This window comes from Acomys minous (assembly GCF_964271855.1).
Source record: "Acomys minous genome assembly, chromosome: 6".
Lineage (NCBI taxonomy): Eukaryota > Metazoa > Chordata > Mammalia > Rodentia > Muridae > Acomys > Acomys minous.
In genome coordinates, this window is record NC_140487.1 from 4,986,790 (window position 1) to 5,009,518 (window position 22,729).

General features: G+C 39.5%; 1 protein-coding gene across 1 annotated transcript in view; it reads left to right on the forward strand.

The window, feature by feature from the left end:
- Positions 1–22,729, forward strand: part of SLC13A1 (solute carrier family 13 member 1) — an 86,348-nt gene that overhangs the window by 42,491 nt on the left and 21,128 nt on the right. Inside the window, exons 7-8 of the mRNA XM_084785384.1 lie at positions 10,940–11,091; positions 21,200–21,319. Of these exons, the coding sequence (XP_084641510.1) occupies positions 10,940–11,091; positions 21,200–21,319 (272 nt within the window). The remainder of the gene's footprint in view (positions 1–10,939; positions 11,092–21,199; positions 21,320–22,729) is intronic.

The window sequence follows — 22,729 nt, forward strand, 5'->3', positions numbered from 1 at the left end:
CAAGTCTCTTCTTGGTAACCTGCTGTCCTTCCTCTGAGTGCCACCAGGTCTCCCCCTCCAGGGGACATAGTCAAAGGTGAGGCACCAGAGTATGTGAGAAAGTCATATCCCACTCTCCACTCACCTGTGGAGAATGTTCTGTCCATTGGCTAGATCTGGGTAGGGGTTTAAGGTTTACCGCCTGTATTGTCCTTGGCTGGTGCCTTAGTTTGAGCGGGACCCCTGGGCCCAAATCTGCCTATCATAATGTTCTACTTGTAGGTTTCTAGGACCCTCTGGATCCTTCTACTTTGCCAGGGAAGACTGTGCTTGACAACTCCAGTTCTATAGAAACCCTATGTTGCCCAGGTCGTCTGACTAGATCTTCCTGAAGAGTTCACACTAGGAATCGGGAGAATCCCCCTCCCACCTTTTACCCTGCTCACTTCCTTACTAGTTGCATTCCGTGATTTCTTCGCAGAAGCAGTTTCCTTACATGAATTATTTTAAACCATACACACATCATGAAAAGTCAAGCTTAATTACAACTAAATAACACTATCTGTTACCCGTTTAATGGAAACTCAACATGCAGACAAAGTGAGGCCCAATGTTCTCACACCTCTGTGCATTTGAACGGCCACTCCATCTCCTCTCCATTAGTTATGTCATCTGCTGACCTATGGGACATAAAGGCACAAGGCTAATCTGTGTATTCATTATTTAGTAAAGAGCAAGTCACTAAAACAGCAGCGACTAAGGCACCGGCCTGAAGTAGTGCATATAGCAAGCAAGCACTCTGCTATTGAGAGCCGTGTTTTCTCTTTCCCAGACTAACTTTCTGTCTAATTTCCAGACAAGGTCTCACTAACTTTCCCAGGTTGACCTTGAACTCATTATGTAATCAATCCTGCCTCAACCTTCTAGGTAGATGTCTGTCCTTGAACTCCCCCTGTAACAAGCCCATCCTCTTTCCACCGTCTGGTAGACGGAATTACAGGCCTACAGTGGATTTTAATAGAAGAATATGCATCAGACCTTCATCGAAATGCCATGTTAAACACGCCAATTAACCTCCACCCTACCCGAATCTCCATTAAGATAACAAGTAAACAGTTTAAGCCATAACAACAATCAAATGGTAGAAATAAAATGAAAGTAAAATCGTCTCAGAACCTGGAATGCAAGTGAATGGGGTGGGAAAGGCTTGGTTGTCTGTTGCCATGGAATTGAAAATCAGTACTAAAGAAAGCCAGGAGATCAATTTTAAAAGTGCAGTCTTCAAAGTGTTTATGTCGCAGGGGGAAGAGGGTGGACAAACTTCGCTGCTGAAGCCATTAAATCTCCAAACGCCGTCCTCAAACCTGTGCACATAGCTGCTCCTCCATCAAGAGCTATATTCTTTAGATATGGCAGCACAGATACTCGAGAGAGAGACAGGGATGTTTCTGAGCCCAGGGAGATCATAGTGAAACTACAGGCACCAAGAGAAAGCTCCTGACTTGAGCACAGGAAGCCAGCATGCTCTAATGCCCTCCAGGAGCGAGGGCAGTTGGGACCTGCTCTCTATTCTACCAGAGCCAGCAGCCGACTGTAATGCCCTCCAGGTGTCAACAGACAGCAGGCCTGAAAGGTCTTCCCTGGGGAATGCAATCAGGACAACAGAGTAAACAACAGCATCCTGACATTAGGATTTTCTCGGAAAAGGCCTTGAAGCTCACAGCCAAGAGTGCATCCCAAAGCACACATGCAGAGCTCTGAAGCAGCATTTCACTGCCTTAAATATGAGCAGGCAAGCCACAATTCCTAGATATCGGAAGAAAGCCTGAGGCATGAAGAAGCAGTTCCAAACAAACAAAAAGAAATCAGCTATGTGTAGGAAACAGTCAATGCAAGAAGAGCAAATATGAGAAAGGAAAACATCATTAATATGTTTAGAGAGATAAAGGGAGAAATTGCATCCATAAAATATAAACAGCATTCTTGAGAAGAGAAGATGAGAGAAGAATATAAAATACAGAAATATACAATGCAAATAAGTAAAAAAAAAAGAATTATTTTTAAAAGATACTGTAAAGAAAAAACAAGTGATTAAATATGAAAAAAAACAAAAGCAAAAAAGCAATAGGAGATTCAAGAAAAGAGGAGAGAAAACAGGAGAAGAATTTTGAGAAATTCAAGAGAACACCCATGCTGGAAGAACAAACCACTTATCATTAAAATCCTACTGACGGCAGCTCAGAGGCAGGCTGCACAGGGAAGATCTCATTTGAAGTCTGAGGGCTCAGAACAAGAGGTAGAAAGAGGACTCCAGAAGCTTCCAGCTCTCAAAAAAGTAAAGGGAATGGGACTTGTTCCTTTAAAAATATTTTTAAAAATATAGGTAGCTGAACACCTCTGTCTATTTGTACAGAATATTTGGAGACAGTAGAAAAACAAATAGTGCCATCAAAATTCCAAGTGATGCTTACCTCCAATCAATAGCAATATCCAACGAAAGAGTAACAAAGCGTTAGTTGTCTAGTTAATTCTTTGTAGATATAAGGGGGAAATAACTAGATGAAGAAGTCTTGGCAGACATGATACCTAGACAATGAAATTGGAGAATACTTGATGGGTTTAAAGTAGCCTAGCATTTGATTGTGATAAAGAAAATTTATAGAAGGCAATATTTATAACTGAGTGTTTTGTCCACAAAACGCCCAGCGAATGGGTGGTATGCATCACTATATAAATTCTTTTGTTTATTTCTCTGTGTTCATGTATCTGTTCTTATCAGACTGCTTTACTATTCCCTGGAGCACTGAATTCTACTTGAAGCCAAATTATGTTTCTATAATGTTAGGGTCGTGGGAACAAGAAAGTCTAGGTGTGTTGAGGGAAGACAACAGTGGGGAAGCATTGAACGCTGTTCATGTGGCATAGAAAAAATAGAATTTCAATACCTACACCCAAGAAACCAAGATGTGGCCTGAGCTGAGCGTGGTGGTATAGGCCTGGGATCCCAGCTATCTGGTCGAGAATGATTCAGAAGAATTTTAGTTTCAAGAACTGCTAGAGTGGGCTGCAAAGTGAGTTCAAGACCAGCTAGAGGATGACTTTGTCCCTGAACAAAGAAGTTAAAAAGCTGGAGATCCATATGCAAGGCTCTACGTTCACCCTCTAGTTAAAAAATAAGGACTGTGTGAACACTGTGTATGCACATATACGTGCAAAAAATCTACTAAGATTTTAAGCTGTTGGCAAGTTGAAATTACTTAGCAAGAACTAATAGCCTTCATAGTCACCCATTTATATAATGACTGAAATATAAACAGAAGCCTTGTGTGTTCATGGTGTTGTTATGGGGTTCAGGAACAGCCAGACACTGACCACTCGGACACCAGACTCAGACGGATGCTGAGCAGGAACTGACTGGTCAAGACCATAGTCTGAATTTGGGAATCTGACCATGGTGCCAGCCTGTCTCTAAGGCAGGCTTTTTAAGAAAAAAAAAAAAACCCAGATATGAATCTACACACATATGGTCACTTGATTTCTGACAAAGAAGCCAAATCCATTCAATGGAAAAAGGATGGCATCTTCAACAAATGGTGCTGTTCTAACTGGATGTCTATGTGTAAAAAAAATGCAACTGGATCCGTATTTGTCACCTTGCACAAAACTCAAATCCAAGTGGATTAAAGACCTCAACATAAAACCAGAGACACTAAGTCACTTAGAAGAAAAAGTGGGGAAGAGCCTGGAACATATTGGCACAGGAGACAACTTCCTGAACAGAACACCAACAGCCCAGGCCTTAATGACAACAATTAATAAATGGGACCTCATGAGGCTGAGAAGCTTCTGTAAGGCAGGAGACACTGTCAAGAGAACAAAGTGACAGCCTATAGACTGGGAAAAGATCTTCACCAACCCTACATCTGACAAAGGTCTAATATCCAAAATATATAAAGAACTCAAGAAATTAAACACCACCAAACCAAATAACCCAATTGAGAAATGGGGCTTGGAACTAAACAGAGAATTCTCAATAGAGGAATATCAAATGGCTGAGAAACACTTAAAGAAATGCTCAACCTCCTTAGTCATCAGGGAAATGCAAATTAAAACAACTCTGAGATTCCATCTTACACCCATCAGAATGGCTAAGATCAGAAATTCAGGCGACACCACATGCTGGCGAGGATGTGGGGAGAGAGGAACACTCCTTCATTGCTGGTGGGAATGCAAACTAGTACAGCCACTTTGGAAATCTATCTGGTGCTATCTCAGAAAACTGGGAATAGGGCTTCCTGAAGACCCAGCTACTCCACTCCTTGGAATATACCCAGAAGATGCTCCAGCACACAACAAGGACATATGTTCAACCATGTTCATAGCAGCCTTATTCATAATAGCCAGAACATGGAAACAGCCTAAGTATCCCTCAGTAGAAGAATGGATAAAGAAACTGTGGTACATATACACTATGGAATACTACTCAGCTATTAAAAACAAGGAATTCCAGAAATCTGTGGACAAATGGATTGAGCTAGAAATGATCATGAGTGAGTTAACCCAGAAGCAGAAAGACTCAAACAGTATATACTCACTTATATCTGCATATTAGCCCAAGGAGCATGTCCCACAAAAGCCTTCACTTACCAGGAAACTGGGACAGAGGGGAGGACATCCTATTGGGACTCTAGATGAGAGAAGCATGGGAGAATAGCAAAGTAGAAGGATCCAGAGGGTCCTAGAAACCTACAAGTAGAACATTATGAAAGGCAGATTTGGGCCCAGAGGTCCCACTCAAACTAAGGCACCAGCCAAGGACAATACAGGCGGTAAACCTTAAACCCCTACCCAGATCTAGCCAGTGGTCAGAATATTCTCCACAGTAGAGTGGAGAGTGGGATATTACTTTCTCACGTACTCTGGTGCCTCACCTTTGACCATGTCTCTTGGAGGGGGAGACCTGGTGGCACTCAGAGGAAGGACAGCAGGTTACCAAGAAGATACTTGATACCTTATGAGCATATACAGGGGGAGGAAATCCCCCTCAGGAACAGTCATAGGGGAGGGGAATAAAGGGAAAATGGGAGGGAGGGAAGAATGGGAGGATACAAGGGATGGGATAACCATTGAGATGTAACAAGAATAAATTAATAAAAAATTAAAAAAGAATAATTAAAAAAAAGACCAAACACTTCCTGTCTACTCAGATAATGTTATTCTTTCTACAATCCCTGATGCTATTGAAAACCACATAGTTTAGTTTTACAAATAAGCCTAGTCGTTTTGGGGTTAAGATGTTTTTAGTTCTAGATAGATGTTTTAAGTTGATAAAGATGAGATATGATAGGTATTGATTTACATTTTTAGAATTTTTGATTCACCAAGATAGGAAAGATGCTTTGTTCAAGGCTGCCCAATACAAATAGCCGAAACACTGTGAATGTAACATTTATATAATTTCTGATTGTCTCGTCATTCTTCTTGCTGTAAGTAGTTCATTGTATATATGTGTAATAATATAAATGTATATGTAAAAATAAAAATAAAATGGATAACTGACAAAAAAAAAAGGAAAAGGAAAAGAAAAAACATAACCAGGTAACAACCAGGTAACCCGTCAGGAAGCAAGGGGCAGCATTACATCATTTTGATTACCTAAACACAGGAAGAATTTATTTTGTTCTAAGCCTAATGTACCCAGGTGGCTGGACAACACATTTCAAGCTGATTGTCTGGGATTTAAAGCAGAGGAGCTTTTGGGAGTTTTCCAGCTCTCTGGGAGTAAGGGATATAGCAGGATGTTGCTGCTTTAACTCTAACAGAACATCATTTATCTTTAACCCAAGCAGAACATGCATTCACCACCTAGTGTTTTAGTCTAAGCAGCAAGCATTGAACCTTCATGGTTTCAGGCACGTAGAGCCTGAGAACTTGAACTTAATTTCATCTCATGATCAAACTGGAGACGGGAGTAAAATGGCTTCTGCTATGTTAGGAGCGATAGCTGGTGTTAGCAGAGGAGCCACAGTTACGCTAGGAACTAAAGTAGGTCTCAGCGGAAGGGCTGTTGTTACGGGGAAAGTTTAAGTTCATTACAGCAGGCATATTCAGTTCATTCCAGTGCATAATTTGTAGAGCCTCTAGAGATTATTGGTTACCTGTTGGTAATTTATTTGTGCAATTTCAACATTTAACGTGGGAGATCTGCATCTTGCCTTTGCTCTCTACCATCATTGCCACCAGGAGGCATCAGGAAATGGTTGGTACCTAGGTCTGAAGTCTCTCTTCTCACTTGTCTTTGATTATGTCATAGATGTCTGTATTTGGTCACGATCTGATCGAAGCTTCTCCAGTTACTGGGAAGATCTGGGAAAACACCAGCAAGTTCTTCGATATATCTCTGTGTTAACTAATAATACTGCTGTATGACAGATATCAGGATTGGATCAAAGCCTTAGATGTAGGTTTAAAACTAAAAACTAAAAATAAAAATAAAAATCCCACTGGAAGGAAGAATAGTAAATCACTAAGAGGGCTAATATATATGAGTTACAGCTTCAGTTCTGTGGCTGTCACATTTAAGGGTTTTTGTTTGGTTCTCTGTTTTTGTTTTTGTTTTTTTCAAGACAAGGTTTCTTTGTGTAGCCTTGGCTGTCCTGGACTTGCTCTGCAGACCAGGCTATCGTCACACTCAAAGCAATACAGCCTCTGCCTCCCTTAATGTTTGTCTTAAATGCATGTGCCACCATTCCCGGCTACAAGGCTTATTTTATTGTTTGGAAAAAAAAAATGGTCTTTGTGCCATACCACGTCTAAATACCTGTCTTCTCTAGTAGTCTGCACTTTCACATGTTAAAATACACCTTCATGTGTTCTCAGAGGATGCAGACTCTATCAAGAAGGAAGCAGAGACCTATAATTCCATGATCAAAAATACCACTGTGTATATTTTGAGCATTATTTTAAGTGACCTATGCAAATGTGCATATATTTATGTGCTTAACAGCACACACATCAACCTGCCTATGTAATTTCACAGAAGTCTCCTTTACCTTATGGCATTTGCACTCTCCCACTCGTGACACACCCACGACAGTGTCTTTCAGACACACACGAGTCTTCCTTGCTACTCAATACACCCCATTTCTAGATGCTTCTCTTTTTTAAATCCTCCTTTGCTTTGGAATTCTTATACTTTCACTCTGTCTCTGTCTCTAATTTGGTCTCTCTCCATCCCTCCTCCTCCTCCTCCTTCATCCTCTGTCTCTCTGTCTCTCTGTCTCTCTGTCTCTCTGTCTCTCTGTCTCTCTCTGTCTCTGTCTGTCTGTCCGTCTGTCTGTGTGTGTGTGTGTGTATGTGTGTGTATATGTGTGTGTGTGTCTCTCTCTGACTTAGTACAACATAAACATATATCCACAGCATTCACCAAAATCCTGTATTATGAAGACACAGAGTGATGACTTTCTCATCCTTTTTTTTGCAAACGATGTTCTCCTAAGCAGGGCCTTACTGTCTAGTCCAAATGACTTGTTCCAGCATCTTCTTTCCCTGGTGTAAAATATTTGGTTCTAAATTCAAACTATTGTCTTAACAGGAAGGAAACCAAAGATTAATTTGTTGTGGAACTTATTTTTTTCATAATTTCTGTATTAGGAATTGGCTTACTTTACTCCTTGCTCCTGGGTAACTGGTTAACCTCAGCCTCCCATACCTGCAATGAAATGACAATAAATCTCAATTATGAGGCTCATGGACTAGGGTGGGAAAATGTGCATCTACCACTCTACATCAAAAACATTCTATTAAACCTTTGATGGGTATGATCTATACAATTCATGCATACATCAATTTATTGTGGAATTCTAATTGACCCTAAACATTTCTGGCTGTCTAAGTCCATCAGATCTACATGAATATCAATATGTGCACATACTAGCATTAATGGTGTTTTTACATTATTTATATAAATAAAGACTGAGGCATCTCAGTATAAAATTATTTTATTACAAACCTGTCAATGCATTTCAATCATTATGTTCATATATGCAAATATTTGTAGCTTATCTTTCATATAAAATCTATATTTATCTTAATCTATAAGCTTTAATGTCAATGGGAAACTACATAAAATTATATTTTGAACAATATGCACCTGCTGATTTAATAATGCCCAAACTCCACTTCATGTTCTGGATTGTTGGATGTCTTTCTTGTAGTAAAAATATTTAATGTGTAAGCCAAAAGTTTCAGGTATCTTTTAAGTTCACTCAAAATTTTTGAAGAAGTTCATCATATTTTACATACCTTTTTGGGTAACTTTTAAATAGAAAAACATCACATGGAAAATACAACCTATGTGATTTCACTATGTAGTATACATGTAGAAAATATAAGGCTAGTAGAGTCTTTTTATATTTTTTTTTCTTTTGGGTAGAATAGATCCCTATAAGGGCTGACCTTTAAGTTAATTAAAAAGTAAAAAGGTAAGTTATAGTCCACAGTACTGAACCCTGGCATGCTAAATGCCATTTTCACATCCATGTTGACTTTTAGAGAGTAGTCGTTTTTCCTTATCATGATCTCGTGAAAAGGCCTTACCCTGCCCATACCACAGGCAGCATGCTTATCTGTACAGAATACCAATGCACCCTGCTGGGCTTTGTGGGTGGGGGTAGATTTTATAAAGTACTATAAAGGTGTTTTGCAAACTGAACTGTAGAACCAACCTATGATCCATCAATACTAACAGGAATTTGACAAAATGAAACGCAATCAAGGTTACAGATGATGCCTAGCCACACACACACACACACACCACACACGCACACGCACACGCACACGCACACGCACACACACACACACACACACACACACGCGCGCACACGCACACGCGCAGACACACGCACACACACACACACACACCCGGCGCCATGTTCACTGTAGCACTATCATAACAGCCAATATACATGGACAGATGTGCTTCTAGAATGTGTTCTTGATTACTGTGATATCCTGTGGATCTCCTTCTAGTAATTCTTGGCTAATTCGGTTCCATACACCTTAGCTTAAAAATAAAAACTCTATGTATTAAAACACACATGGATAGAACACAATCAAATATATCAAGCACTAAAATAGTTCTTAGATTTATTTGAAGCATGGAGGATATAGAACAACTGTGAAGCATCAAAGATTGATCTGTGGAGTTTACAGAATATTAGTAGATCAACCCAGGCCAGAGATAATATTGACTTAGACCAAGATGACATGGTGGTACTAAATATGGAAGAATCTAAGCAGCACTCTGTGTAAAAGGAAATCAATGGAATTGTGTAGAAGAGAATATTTTAAGGAAGACAAATAACACCGAGCAAGGACTACAGCCCTGAACTTTAAAGCAAGATAATAATGACCTTTTCCAGGTTTGCCACTTTTAGTCGCTGACCCTGGATAACTCATTTGACCTCTCTGCATCTCATGTCTTCACCTGTAACCTGGTAGAACATTGCCAAGCTCACTATGGTATAGAATTTATGTGGACACAATGTAGTTGGGGGAGCTCTGGACTGGGAAAGTACGGAAAAGTCAAGTTGAGCCTAAGCAATCAAGCAAGTTGAATGTGTTGTTGAATGTTGTTCAAGCTCTTGCCCTTGTGACTTTTCTGGCATGATAGACTGTAATCTAGAATTGTAGTCTCTGCCTTAGTTTTTGTCAAGATATTTTCACACAGAGACAGAAATGAAACTGGGGAATATGTTTTGTGTAGAATGGAGAGACTGAGTTGGACAAAAGCATTAAGTGAAAGCACTTTGTAACTACTGCAGAATAGCATGATAGCAAGTATAGAAAAAAGAAGTATCCAACTTATATGATCCTCTGTGTGTGTGTGTGTGTGTCTGTGTGTGTCTGTGCACGTCTGTCTGTCTGTCTGTCTGTCTGTCTGTCTGTCTGTCTGTCTCTCTCTCTCTCTCTCTGTGTGTGTGTGTGTGTGTGTGTGTGTGTGTGTGCACATACAGACTATTTTGGAGGAGATAATGAAGAACAAGCATTCTCATTCCATCTCTCAATGCTAAGGATCACTAAGTTAAAAACATTTAGTTTCTAAAGAGATGTCTTATGAGTATCAACATTTAAAGAACCAAGGTGGGGAAAAGCTCCCAAAGATGTTAAGGAAGTTATTGACAATTTACCCTCAATAATAGCAGAAAACAACAGGCAGGCGGATCGCTGTGAATTTGAGGCCAGCCTGGTCTACAAAGTGACTCCAGGACAGCCAAGGCTAACACAGAGAGACTTTGTCTCAAAAAAACAAAAACAAAAACAAAAACAAACAAAAAAAAAAAACCAGAAGGAAGACGTGATGGGTTAGAGGCAGCAGAGAAGCACTAACGAATCACTGAAATTATGTTTGTGAAGTATTTAAGGGTTTTACTTAAATGTTTATTTTATTGTTCCATTTCTATGGATAAGTAAGTATTATTTATTAGTTAGCTCAGGTTACAATAACAAAATACCACAAGAACTCACTTACTGCAATTAAGTCCAGGGCAAAGGTCTGGCAGGGGTGAGGGTCTGGTGATGTCTGCTTCCTGGGCACTCATATGGCTACCTCCCTGTATTTCCAGTTGGTGAAAAGAAATGTTAATGTCGTCGTCGTCTTCTTCTTCTTCTTCTTCTTCTTCTTCTTCTTCTTCTTCTTCTTCTTCTTCTTCTTCTTCTTCTTCTCCTCCTCCTCCTTCTTTTTCTTCTTCTTCTTCTTTTTTTAATGTCATCTTAGTGTCTCCTCTTAAAGGGGCTTTCATCTCATTTCATGACATTAACTCTAATTACCTTCCAAAGGTTCTGTCTTCAAATATCATTATGTATATGAAATAGGAGAGCTGGGACACATTCATTCTATAAGAAGTGTTGCTATGGCTATAAATAGAGCTATTCTCATAATGGATTTTCTTATTAACAGAACTCAGTCACGGGAGCAAAATATAGGTCAAAGAAGGACCACATGATGTGTAAACTCATGTGTTTGTCCATTGCTTACTCTTCCACCATTGGCGGGCTGACAACCATCACTGGTACCTCCACCAACCTGATCTTCGCTGAGCAGTTCAATACGTAAGTACAGTCAGATTGGTGATTCAACAAGTGGACAACATCCGAACCATAGAAATTATTCTTACCTGACTCATCGAATCCTGGCACCAACCTGTTATGCAGGATTAATTTTGTTCCCTATCAGGATGGCTCTAGATTTAAAGACCTTCCTTTGGACTGATGATGAAATATGAATAACCTGGTAAATTAACATGTACTTGAAGACCCGTTCTCCTGCTAAGCTAAGGTCAGATCGTGACTTTATACAATGACTTTGCTTTTGCTAATATCACAGGCAGCATGCTTATCTGAATGGAATCAAGCAGTAATTCTCTCCAATACTCAAACAATAGAGGGAGTAAATTTTTCATTACAGCAAATTCAATACTGTGATAATCAGCTGACAGGAAAATGCATTGTTGCATGAGACAATCTATGCAGACTTTGGATACTGAACATTTGGACTTAAATGGTGAACTATCAACACAGGCACTAACCACAAGAGGCTGAGGCTGGCAACACCCAAAAAGAATCTGAACAATTAAGTAGCTACCAGAGATAAAGGCACTAGAGTGTCCTACTGATGTGCAAATGACCAAATGAAGGCTCATAGTTGTAATATCAGACCATTACAAAGACTGAGGAACTCTGATGGTATTTTCGTTAAAAGTACCACAAATTTAACTTACTTGCTTTATAAATTTTAACTAAGAAACAATCCTTCCAAGATTTAGTTTTTCATATGTTAAACAGCCACATTTTATAAGAAAATTATGAGAGTTAAATTTGTAAGTAATGCTAAAATATTTTGCAGTATGTAAAACTATTGAAGCAACTGTTAAAAATACATATTTTCCTTTGAGAGCTCAAACACAAGGTCTATTTCAAGTATTAAAAGTATATTATACACTTGCCAGAGTGCTAGGAAGATGAGTGGGATTTGAGAAGCCCAAGATGAGGAGGCAGACTTATAAGAAGCAGGGAATTACACTCTAGAGAGCAGATCCCCAGGCTCTATCACACTCCCCAAATTCATTTGTAAAACTTTTTGCACACTTAGCTTCTCCAACAAATCCAAGGCTAAGAATGCCAGCCAACACTCTACGAAGAGTAGCATCTTGTTTACAAAGAGCAATGATGTAGAAATTCACATTCAATATTGAAGACCCTCGTGTGTATTTAATGTTTTATACATATGCTTTAACTTATATATTTTAATATAAATGTACATTTATGTTACTTTTAAATGTTTTCAAACAACATATGTTGATTATGTTTTCCCCATTTCCAAACTTCTGCTCTCACTCTCCACTCTCTTGCTCTCCAAAACAAGATAAAAATTAAAATCAGATCAAATAAACAAAAAAAATTAAAGAAATAAAAAGCATTAAAATTGTAGAGTATGTTTTCTATTGGTTAGCCACACTTGGACTTACTGTCTTCCATGAAGTGTATGGGATATACCCATGGCAGTCCATTGGAGATACCTTTCCCAGCAGGTATCAATTTTAAATAACATCTTGGTTGGGGTGGGGCTTTGTGTCTACTTCCCCTTCAGAGTGATACTTCATAGACTTAAGAACCACTTAGGGGGAAATATTTGAAGGATACTTAGTTTGTAAATGGAGGACTATAAATGTAGCTTTTGTTCTCCTGTTCAGTTGTTGTCTGGGAGGTTTACTGTCTCCTTTTGCCAACCTAGGCCTAGTCCTGGAAGCTTCTAGCCTCTATACGATCTAACCTAGGCCTAGAATGTTTTCACCCTCTGAGACTTAGTGCTTAATAAGTTCACCCTTAATTGTCCTTTCTGAGCTCTGGGCTGCTGGTTCAACTCAGCTGTTCTGGCTCAAACTCTTCTCCCAGCTTATTTACTTAATCTGGCTTCTCTGTCAGCCCAGAATTGCTTTGCTTAGCCTCAGACTAACTCAGAAATCTGCTCTAATCTTCTGGCTTTTTCTCATTTTTTGGCTTGTTCTGTCTTTACCTGCGTTCTCTCTCTCTGCAACCCATCTCTCTATTATTGTCCTGGTTAAAAAAACTGCCTCCTCTCTCTGAAAAACTGCCTCTTAAGTAGCTTCCCTTTCCTCTCCCTTCTCGTGAGAGTTGGCCATATCCTATTCTGTCAAATCTTCTCTGATTCATCACATCACCTTTTCTGCTACTCAAATAGATCACTTTCAAACACGAGTGCTTCCTTCTATAAACTAACGTTACCTTCATTGTTTGGGAATAAAGGCATGTATCACCATGCCTGGATCTAAGCTTTTCTTTACCTGATACTTGCTCTATACCAGGCTGGCCTTGAACTCAGATCTGTTTTACTCTGTTTCCTGGATTAAAGGCTTGTTTGTATTCTAGATGGGTCACACAGACCTAGATCTTTGATTGTCATCTCTCGCCAGAGCAGCCATGTTCTGAATTAACATACCTCTGTGCAGGGCTTCTGAGATTCAATCCCAAGGGGCTATAGTGCATGAATACCCAAATTCAGAACTGGAATTGCTCCTGAATCATTTCTGCAAGCTATAATTGATCAAGAAAAAGAGATTCCACATCTCAACAAGCCCTTCAGAATCCTCTTCCTAATGCTGAGTCCTAATGCCAGTGGTGCACCACTGCTGCTGTATAGCGCGTGGTTAGACTGTTCCAGTGAAATCACCTTCCGTGGCTGAATCCATGCTGAGCTTGCTCAGCTCTTTCCTGTGCCCTATATCAACCAGTTTTTAAAATTTTTATTATTTAACCTTTCTCTTGATGCTTTGCATGCATTCATCTATTTTTAATATCAGCTCAAGAGCACTTTAACATTTTAGACAAATACTTCAATAACTATTTTCATGAACCTAATGTCTTTGATCATCAAATTTGACTAAAGTTTCCTTTAAATTTAGAAACTACTTAAAATATACTAGAAATTTAGTGTTTTTTTTTCAAGATGCTGCCTTTCCCTTAATGAGTATATTGAAATCATGATTAGAATAAAATGAGTCACCATTTGACAAAAAGTACTGCTATAAAATGAAGTAACTACTAAGTAAGATTTTTCTTGAATGCACCTTTGTAAAATACAGTGGTCTTAAAAAACTACAATGGGGCAATATTCACTCAATCAAAATTTCAGAAGCTTAAAGCTTTGCAATATATAAATTTTACACACATTTATAGCTGGAGAGATATTCTGCTTTATTTAGGAATCCATTAAGATAATATAACCTTTTCTTTTTGATTCTACTTGGCATCATTTTGAATAAAGATAAATTTGCAATTATTTTGTTTTCCAATACTAAAAGCTACAAGGAACGTGGGTATCAATAAATTCTGCCATTGATATTCACAACAAGGTGTCATCTTCCCGATACAATATTGAAAGGAAAATATTGTGTAACCTATTTTGAAATGTTTCCCACTATTTAGTTGTCTATTTATCTCCTATTGATAATCACCATTTTAGTAGATAGGTTGAGAGACAACGATGATAACAGTACATCATAATAAAAAATACTGTAAAAACTGCATTAATGAAAAGTTACCTCACCAGCAACTGAAGGGGAGTTCTAAAAGAGGACTTCTATCATATGCCACAGAAGGTCTGCTCCAGAAAATTGGCATTATTCAGAAGCATTTTAGCAGCAAACACAATATACAGCAAAAAATCAATAGAAATAACTCATAAATCAACAGAGCAATATCTACAACATATTTTTTTAGAACTAAGGTTGTCTCCATTTCTTACATAGTTTAGAGTGGCTATGTGTGCACAGATTGACATTCTAAGAGTCTGGGGTAAGGAATCCAATTAGAAGGGCATTCATTACTAATTCACTGAGAAATGATGAAAGGCTACTTCTGGGATCACAGGATTTAAATCAAGACACTGTACAGCCCGAAAGTCATTATCATTAATAGGGAGAATTTCAAGCTAAAGAGAGGCTAAAGCACCTCTGGCAATGCCCAGCTAGAGAGTAGTGCCTTGAACCTCTAGAAGAGAAGAGGTTATAGTCCACAAATAGCCAAATTCAGAGATTAAGAAACTTAATCCGGACAGACTGACATGGCTGCTGAGACCCTATCCACAGGGAATCTGTAGCCCACTTTGCAAGTACATTCTCTGAGGTGATTATAGGTTAAGTAGTATATCTATTAGAACAGAAATTGAATTCTTGAGCATGGAGATAGCCACAAAGAAAAGGTGTAAAATAATACAAAATAATACAAATACTGCGTATCTCCTGGAATATACTTCCAGGAGAACCTGTTAATAAGGAAGGTAAAGAGAGGGGGGTAGTTAAAGTAGGAGAGGAGTCAGAAGCATGTGCTGTTCCGAAAGCCAAAAGAGACATCTACCTTCAGAAGAACAGGTGGAACAGGCCTACCTGAAAGGATAGGAGAGGCCAGAGGATGGCCGAGAAAGGCCCACGGTACTCCTTGGCGTTGCGGAAGGGAATAGGTTCCACGAAACAGCTAGTGACAGGCACAACTCACATTGAGCAGAGTGGAGCAAGTCCACAGTAGGCAGAAGAAGGCAGAACGCTGAAATTATTCAAGTTTGGAAAAGTCAAGAATAAAATTTTAGCCTGACCGAAGCTCAGGGGGAATTCTTTTAGAGCAAAGGTAAGATGTCTGTCTGGCTTTAACCCGTAAAAGACAGAAACTCTTGGAAAAGGGAGGTTGAGGGGAGCTGTACGGAGGAGAAAGCTACCCGACAAGCCTGAGAGGTGCATGGCGCCCACAAAGTACGGATGGTTCTTCAGGCTTATCCTACCACTGGAGTAATCTTCATATCAAGTCAAACCTGTGATAGGAAATATATTATTAAGAACAATTACTATTTTCACAGTACTAGGGAAGTTTTGATGCATTATTGTCACCAAGTGAGTATGACAGCTGTCAGTCAAAAAAGGAGCTCTTGAAATAAATAATGTAATGTTATACCAAGCAAAATGGCATAGCGTGATGATTGTAAAAATGTATTATTCGGGTTTGAAGTTTTGGCTGTGAAACTATGGGCATAGAAAGCGGCTTTAAATGAAGGCGTTCTCACTAACTGCGTGTCCCATCCTTACAGCCGTTGCCCCAGCCCTGTGAGATAGGCTCCAGAAGTCTCAGTGGACGCTTAAACCTACAGACAGTACCCAACCACACATGGAGCATTTGCTAGTCCACATAGGTGGCACTGAATTTGTAAAGTAGCCCCTTGTCACTGTAAGATATTCACCACAGCAATCAAAAAATTAGAAAGCTATAGCACACTGTAGTGAGGATTATAAAAACATAGCTACTTTCCTTCTCTTAAGAACTGAGACAAATATGAGCGTTTTCAGATTATGAATGATTGCTAGCAGGTATTATGCAGAAGATGAAGCTGTGGCCAAGGGATGAGCTGCTGTTCTGGGTTCACAGACTGCTTTTGTACTTGCCTTGGGCTCAGAGTTTCCCTGGCCACCTCACTGTCTTTGCTAATCATAAATGAAGAAAGTAAGCATTCCTTTCTAATACAGTTCTAATTACCTTCAATAACTACTATGATTTTCACTTTGGAAATGAGCAATGTAAATCTCTTAGAAACAAATTACCTGGAAACTACCAGAAAAGAAATGTGGGGACCACCATGATGGCTCAGCGGGTTAAGGTGCTTGCCACCAAACCTGGCAACTGAATTTGATCCTTGGGACCCACATAATTAAATGTGAAAACTAACCCTGTAGGTTATTCTATGACCTCTATATGTGCTCTGTGGCATTAATATACTACATACATCTGCACATGCATACACACACACACACACACACACACACACACACACACACACACACACCCCACATACACAGATACATAATTTCTTTTTAATTTAAGAGATGTGGCCATCACAGTATTTGGATCAGAATTCAGTTTAGATTCTAATTTTGTCATTCATCAGCTTCTTTGAACATCAGGGTTTTTAAAAATCAAAATAAGGGAAATATTATAATGTATTACCATAAAGATTAAAGGTGCTGTGTATGTGCAGCTGTCTATAGAGCTTGGGCATAGCAACACTGTCAACAACTCTGGTTTGCTCACGACACTTTTTTTTTTTTTTTAGTTCTTTGAGAATTTCATACACCTTGTTTTGATCTTATTTGCACTCCTTCCCCCAACTTTACCCAAAATTATATGCCACTTTCTTGCCCACCCCTTAAGCCTTTTCTTATCAGGGCCACTTTGTGCTATCCAAATATTCTCCGACTTGTGGCCTTGCACTGAAGAGTGGTTGACTTTTCCGGAGCTCACTCCTGGGGAGAGCCGGCCCTCCTCTCCCATCAGCTGACAGTTGCCAATGGCTCCCCAGCTGGGGGTGGGCATCCCGCTCCCCTCCTCATGCTGGGATTTAGTCCGGTTTGGATTTGCACGAGTGTTGTGCATGCTGTCACACTGCTGTGCAGTCGTATGTGCTGCCCTGCTCTTGCTGTTAGAAATTATGCCTGGCTTATGAAAACAAAAAGCAGTCAACATTTTCAAGCGCCTTTAAAAATAAGCATCATTCAAAGTCCTCGGGTCCTAAGCTGAGAAGTGACTTTGCCTCACGCAATTGAAAAAGTTGTTCATCAAAAGGAATCATAATAAAAAAGAATTATAATCAGTGTAGACATCAACTCGTTATGTCTGCTAATGATCCAAATCTCTAAGAAGTCTGTAGATTTGCATAGCTGCACCGTTTCTCATGAGGCTGTTCCTGTGCATTTTTTCACTTGAGTTAAAGTTATCCATTCTGTTCCTAGTTGGTCATAAGAACTGCAGTAGCTAGGGGGCTCTTTCGCTATCAACATTTGGATATGTACATGCCTTAGGTCCAAGCATGTCTCTGTTTTACATGAGAAAAATCTTACTGTCTTCAGTGTCCTTAAATATAAAGATTAGGTTCTAGCTTGTGGATATTTCATGACATACACAGAATTTTTTAGTTTAACCGGGACCTGTAATTGAAAACAAGAGTGGTCTTGTGATAAACAGCTTTGTTCTAAACTAAAACTTCTCCTGGGATGAAAGTCCCGCTTGACTACACAGTCCGCTGCCTTGAACAATTGCACACCTAACCCTAAGACTTAGTTCTTCTCCCTGTGGAATAGACGTATAATGCATGCCCTGCTCAGAGGGTTTTCATTAGAACCAAAAGTCCTTAGCCTGCCCGCCCCTTCTCCCTCCTTCCCTACCTCCTAGAACAAGGCAAGCCTAGGCACGCACTGTGACTCAGCTGGACAACCAAGTCTCCATTTCATCCCCTTACCGGTTTAGAATTCTACTTATGCACTCGTGGGTGCCCAGTTTATGTCTGCATCTCTGTCCCTTTCTCTGAGCTCTCAACTCATGCGTATAAGAGTCCACTACACATGAAGTCCACTAAACATGATCAATTGGGAAACTACAGGACATTTCAAGTCAGTGTGAATCCGTTCCCCTCATAACCTGTTTCTCAGACAACCTGTCCCTCAGGCTTTAATATATGGCACATTTTGTCCATATCTACAGGAAGACTTCTTAGGCGCATGGACTGATACAGTTAGTATTGTGAAAAATGGCTTCCTTGTCAAAAGCAATGTTTACTCAATATTCTTCTCATGAAAATTCCAGAGCGGAGAGTTTTTTGTTTTTTGTTTTTTTGAAAATCTTAAAATTCACATGGAATCACAAAAGACCCAGATATACTAAACTGTTCTGAACAACAACAAAAATATTGTTCCAGGGAACACCATACCTGACCTACAGCTATACTAAAGAGTCACAGTAATTGAAAAAAAAACATGGTACTGGCACAAAAACAGATACACTAGACAGTGGAATATAACTAAGGAATATAACATAAATCTATCCACCCACAACCACTTGATTCTTGACAAAGACACCAAAAAATACACATTAGAGAGAAGACAGGTCCTTTAGAATGTTTTTGAAATTAAAATATATAGTTAAATCATTTTCTCTTCCCTTTCCTTCCTTCAAACCTTCCCATTTACCCACTCAAACACATTGCTTTTATGTCTTTAATTATATATATGTATATTATATATCAATTATGTCCATATATAAACAAATTTCTAAATATATAAATACAACCTGCTTAGTCCATATAATGTGACTTGTTATTGGATAACCACATGGGGGCTCTTCCCTGGGAAAAATGAGTTTTAGTGGCATGCGTACCTTGGAGATAACTAATAGTTCTCCATTCGGGCCTGAGAAGTCCGTGCCTGGGTCTGGAAACCTACCTAACTCCTCAGGGCTAGTGACGTCATGAGTCTTGGGGAATAACCTACATTTTCCACTTTACTAAGCCAGCATAATTCCTAACTGTATTCTAAATATGTACCCTTACAGTCACAGATGAGGCAACATCTTGCTTAATTACTGCTGGGAAAACTGGATATTGATTAATATCCAGACAGATGGAAGTTGATCCTAATCACTTACTCTTTATGATAAAAAAAACATTATAAATGGGTAGAATATCTTAATTTCTTTTTATCTTTACCACCACCAACTGAATTTTTAAATTAGCACATTAAAAAATATTTATGGAAGACAAAGTGATGCTTCAACACATAGTTTAATGGTTCAGTTTTGAGGTAAACACCTCAATTATTTATCATGTTTTTAATGAAGCATTCAAAATCATCCCCTTTAGGGATTATTAGGAATTATGGTAAACTGGCATACAACGGAACACCAGAATGTAGTCTTCCCCTTATCCACCTACAGCTTAACACCCATGGCCCAGCCTCTGCCTCTGCCCCTCCCGACTGGCTCCAGCCTTGGGGACCACTATTCTGCTCTCAAATCCTATGAGTTCTACTTTTCTAGGTTCCACAAATGAGTGAGCTCAGGCATATTTCACTCACTGTTAGGACTTCTATATTGATCTATCGGTAAACTGTGGAAGGTAAAAGATAGCAGGGCTCTACTCTTCAGTGGTTTAGGAGCAGCCCATTTGCATGTGGGCCACAGATCCTTCCTTCACTCACCCTTACAGAGCCTTTCCCTGCTGTTGTTTCCTGATGATAACCTTGGATAGGGATTATGATTTCACTTTAGCCTCCTGGACTTGTGTGATTTGTTTACTTCCTGAGTCTCACAAACTTACTTCCTCCCTCCAGGAAGTTATGCTTTAATTTAGAGGAAATTGCTATGCCACAAACTATTTAAAACACTGAAAAATCTTTATTTTCACAAAGCTTTCTGTATTTTGTCATTTCAAAAGAACTAAAAACAGCTTTTCAATTCTTATGTGTATTTAGATTTCCAACTCTTTTGTTATCATGTTAAGAAAGAAGTTACCAAAGTCAATTATTTTCAAATTTCCTCTGTAGTTATAAAATGACTGTGATATGATAATTTATTTAGTGTTTAGACTAAATTTAAAAGTAATGAGTGTAAGGTCACAAAAAAAGGTGTTCATTACCCGAGCATATTTAATTGTTAATGTTTGGTTACTATGTTAATTTGAAAGTAAAATAACTAGGAAATAAAGAAAAATCAGATGTCTTACGCAGAATATTTCACTATTTTCCCTTGTCCAGAGTTGTTTCATTAAACTGAGCGCAAATTTAGGTAGAGTGACCTCTCACATACGCAAGATGCTACCACGCTTTCGGTAAAAGAAGGCAAGCACTAGGCAGGGGAGAGTCTGAGCGAAGGCCAAGCTCCTCATAAGCATGAGGGTGCCAAGTATCAATGGGGAATGGCGGCCAACTGTGAGCTCTGCCCACTCCCTCCTGTTCCCGGCCGAGCTGACTGCTCTTTGCTCACTCCTAGTCTGAAGATTTGAACAGGATTGACAAAACACACCCCTTCGCGCACACTCACTTATTTTGTACTTAACGGCTATTAGCTGCAGTGACATGTATTTCGCGAGGGACTGGTTTAAAAGAATGAGAATGTAAACGTGGCCGTCCTACTTGCGTGGGGGATAGTAAAATTATGTGGCTCCAGAACGTGGGCAGGAGATGAGCGATGAGTGCTAGTTAGCGTGTATACTGTGAGTGTGCTCCAGGTCAGACATCCCTGCCGGGAGCACAGGGGAGATGTGGGCCTCATGGCAGTCCACGAAGACTCCACGTGTCTCTCCTCCCTAACATGGCTTTCTGTTTCCGTGTAGACGCTACCCCGACTGCCGTTGCCTCAACTTTGGATCCTGGTTCTTATTTTCCTTCCCAGTTGCTGTTATTCTTCTACTCTTGTCCTGGATCTGGCTCCAGTGGCTTTTCTTAGGATTCAAGTAAGTAGACATCTTATTTTTATGTGATAAAGGCATCTCTATCCAATGCTTTTAGCTCTATAGTCAGTGTTCTTGCTCCCCTGTGCTATACCCACCCTGTTTCCACAGTTTTTACACTCAAACAATTACCACATGTAAACACATCTTTTTTTTAGGGTTGGCTGGAATAATTTAAACAATGTTGGCATTGGTGGAGTCTATAAAATACAGATTCAAGTGAATGCCTTTTGAATCTTAAGCCAGTGATACAGTAACTGCTCAGGAAGGGAGAGGAACTGAGTATGTTGTGGTCCCAGTCGAACAAACAGAGTAGAGTTCTGAGAAGCCACACACCTGTGGATATGAGGATGAATGTTCTTAGAGTATCAAGTTATTTTCAACTGTGAACATGTAGGGCTTCCTACTTTATGCCACCTCCAAAGCTGATAACACGTTCAAAAGAGTGTATACACACACACACACACACACACACACACACACACACACACGTACACGTATATATATATTCCTGTGACTAAGGAACTCTTATCAAAGAAAGCATGTGAAATTAATTGGGGGCTTGCTTATAGTTTCAGAAGTTAGTCCATTGTCAACATGGCGGGGGAGCATGGCTGCACATGTTGTGCTGGAGAAAGAGCTGAGAGCTACATCTGATATTGAGAGAGAGAGAGAGAGAGAGAGAGAGAGAGCGAGCGATATGAGGGGGTGGGGGAAGAAATTGGATTTGCCATGGGCTTTTGAGATTTTAAAGCCCACCCCCAGTGAAATAGTTCCTCCAACAAGGCCATAACCTCCTAATTCTTCTAATCCTTTCAAAGAGTTCCACTTCTTGGCAACTAAGTACGCAAAGATATGAGCCTATGGGGGCCATTACTATGCAAACCACCAGAAGAGGTAACACCAGCTTCTCACAGGGCAGATGAGTAATCTCTGCAAGTCCCACTCGTGATTAGTCTCAGCATCGTCGAATGTAAACAAGAGGATTTACCAATAAGTTACCCTTCCAGCACTTAATGGCAGCATTAAGATTCCAAACTGAACATGCAACAACCAAAGTAAGACCCACTGATCAATAAAGAACCACCAACGCCACTAAAATGTCAAATTCTGTATTCCAAGAGAATTCCAGTATACTGCTTTTCGAGGATTGGAGCAGGTAGTTTGATAAGCTCTCAGTGTTTGAATGATTGAGCTGACAGCCACCATAAAGCTCACAAAGGGCTAACCAACAAAATCTAACATGTAGTCTGCACTTTCAACTTATTTAACACTCCGTTAGGAATTAGGTATATCACAAATAAAATTTTTCCTGAATAGTAAAATATTTAAAACTCACTTTTATAGTTTAATTTAAATAATTTCAAGTACCTATGAATCAAGCAACACAATGTTCTTTAAGACTGCTAAGGT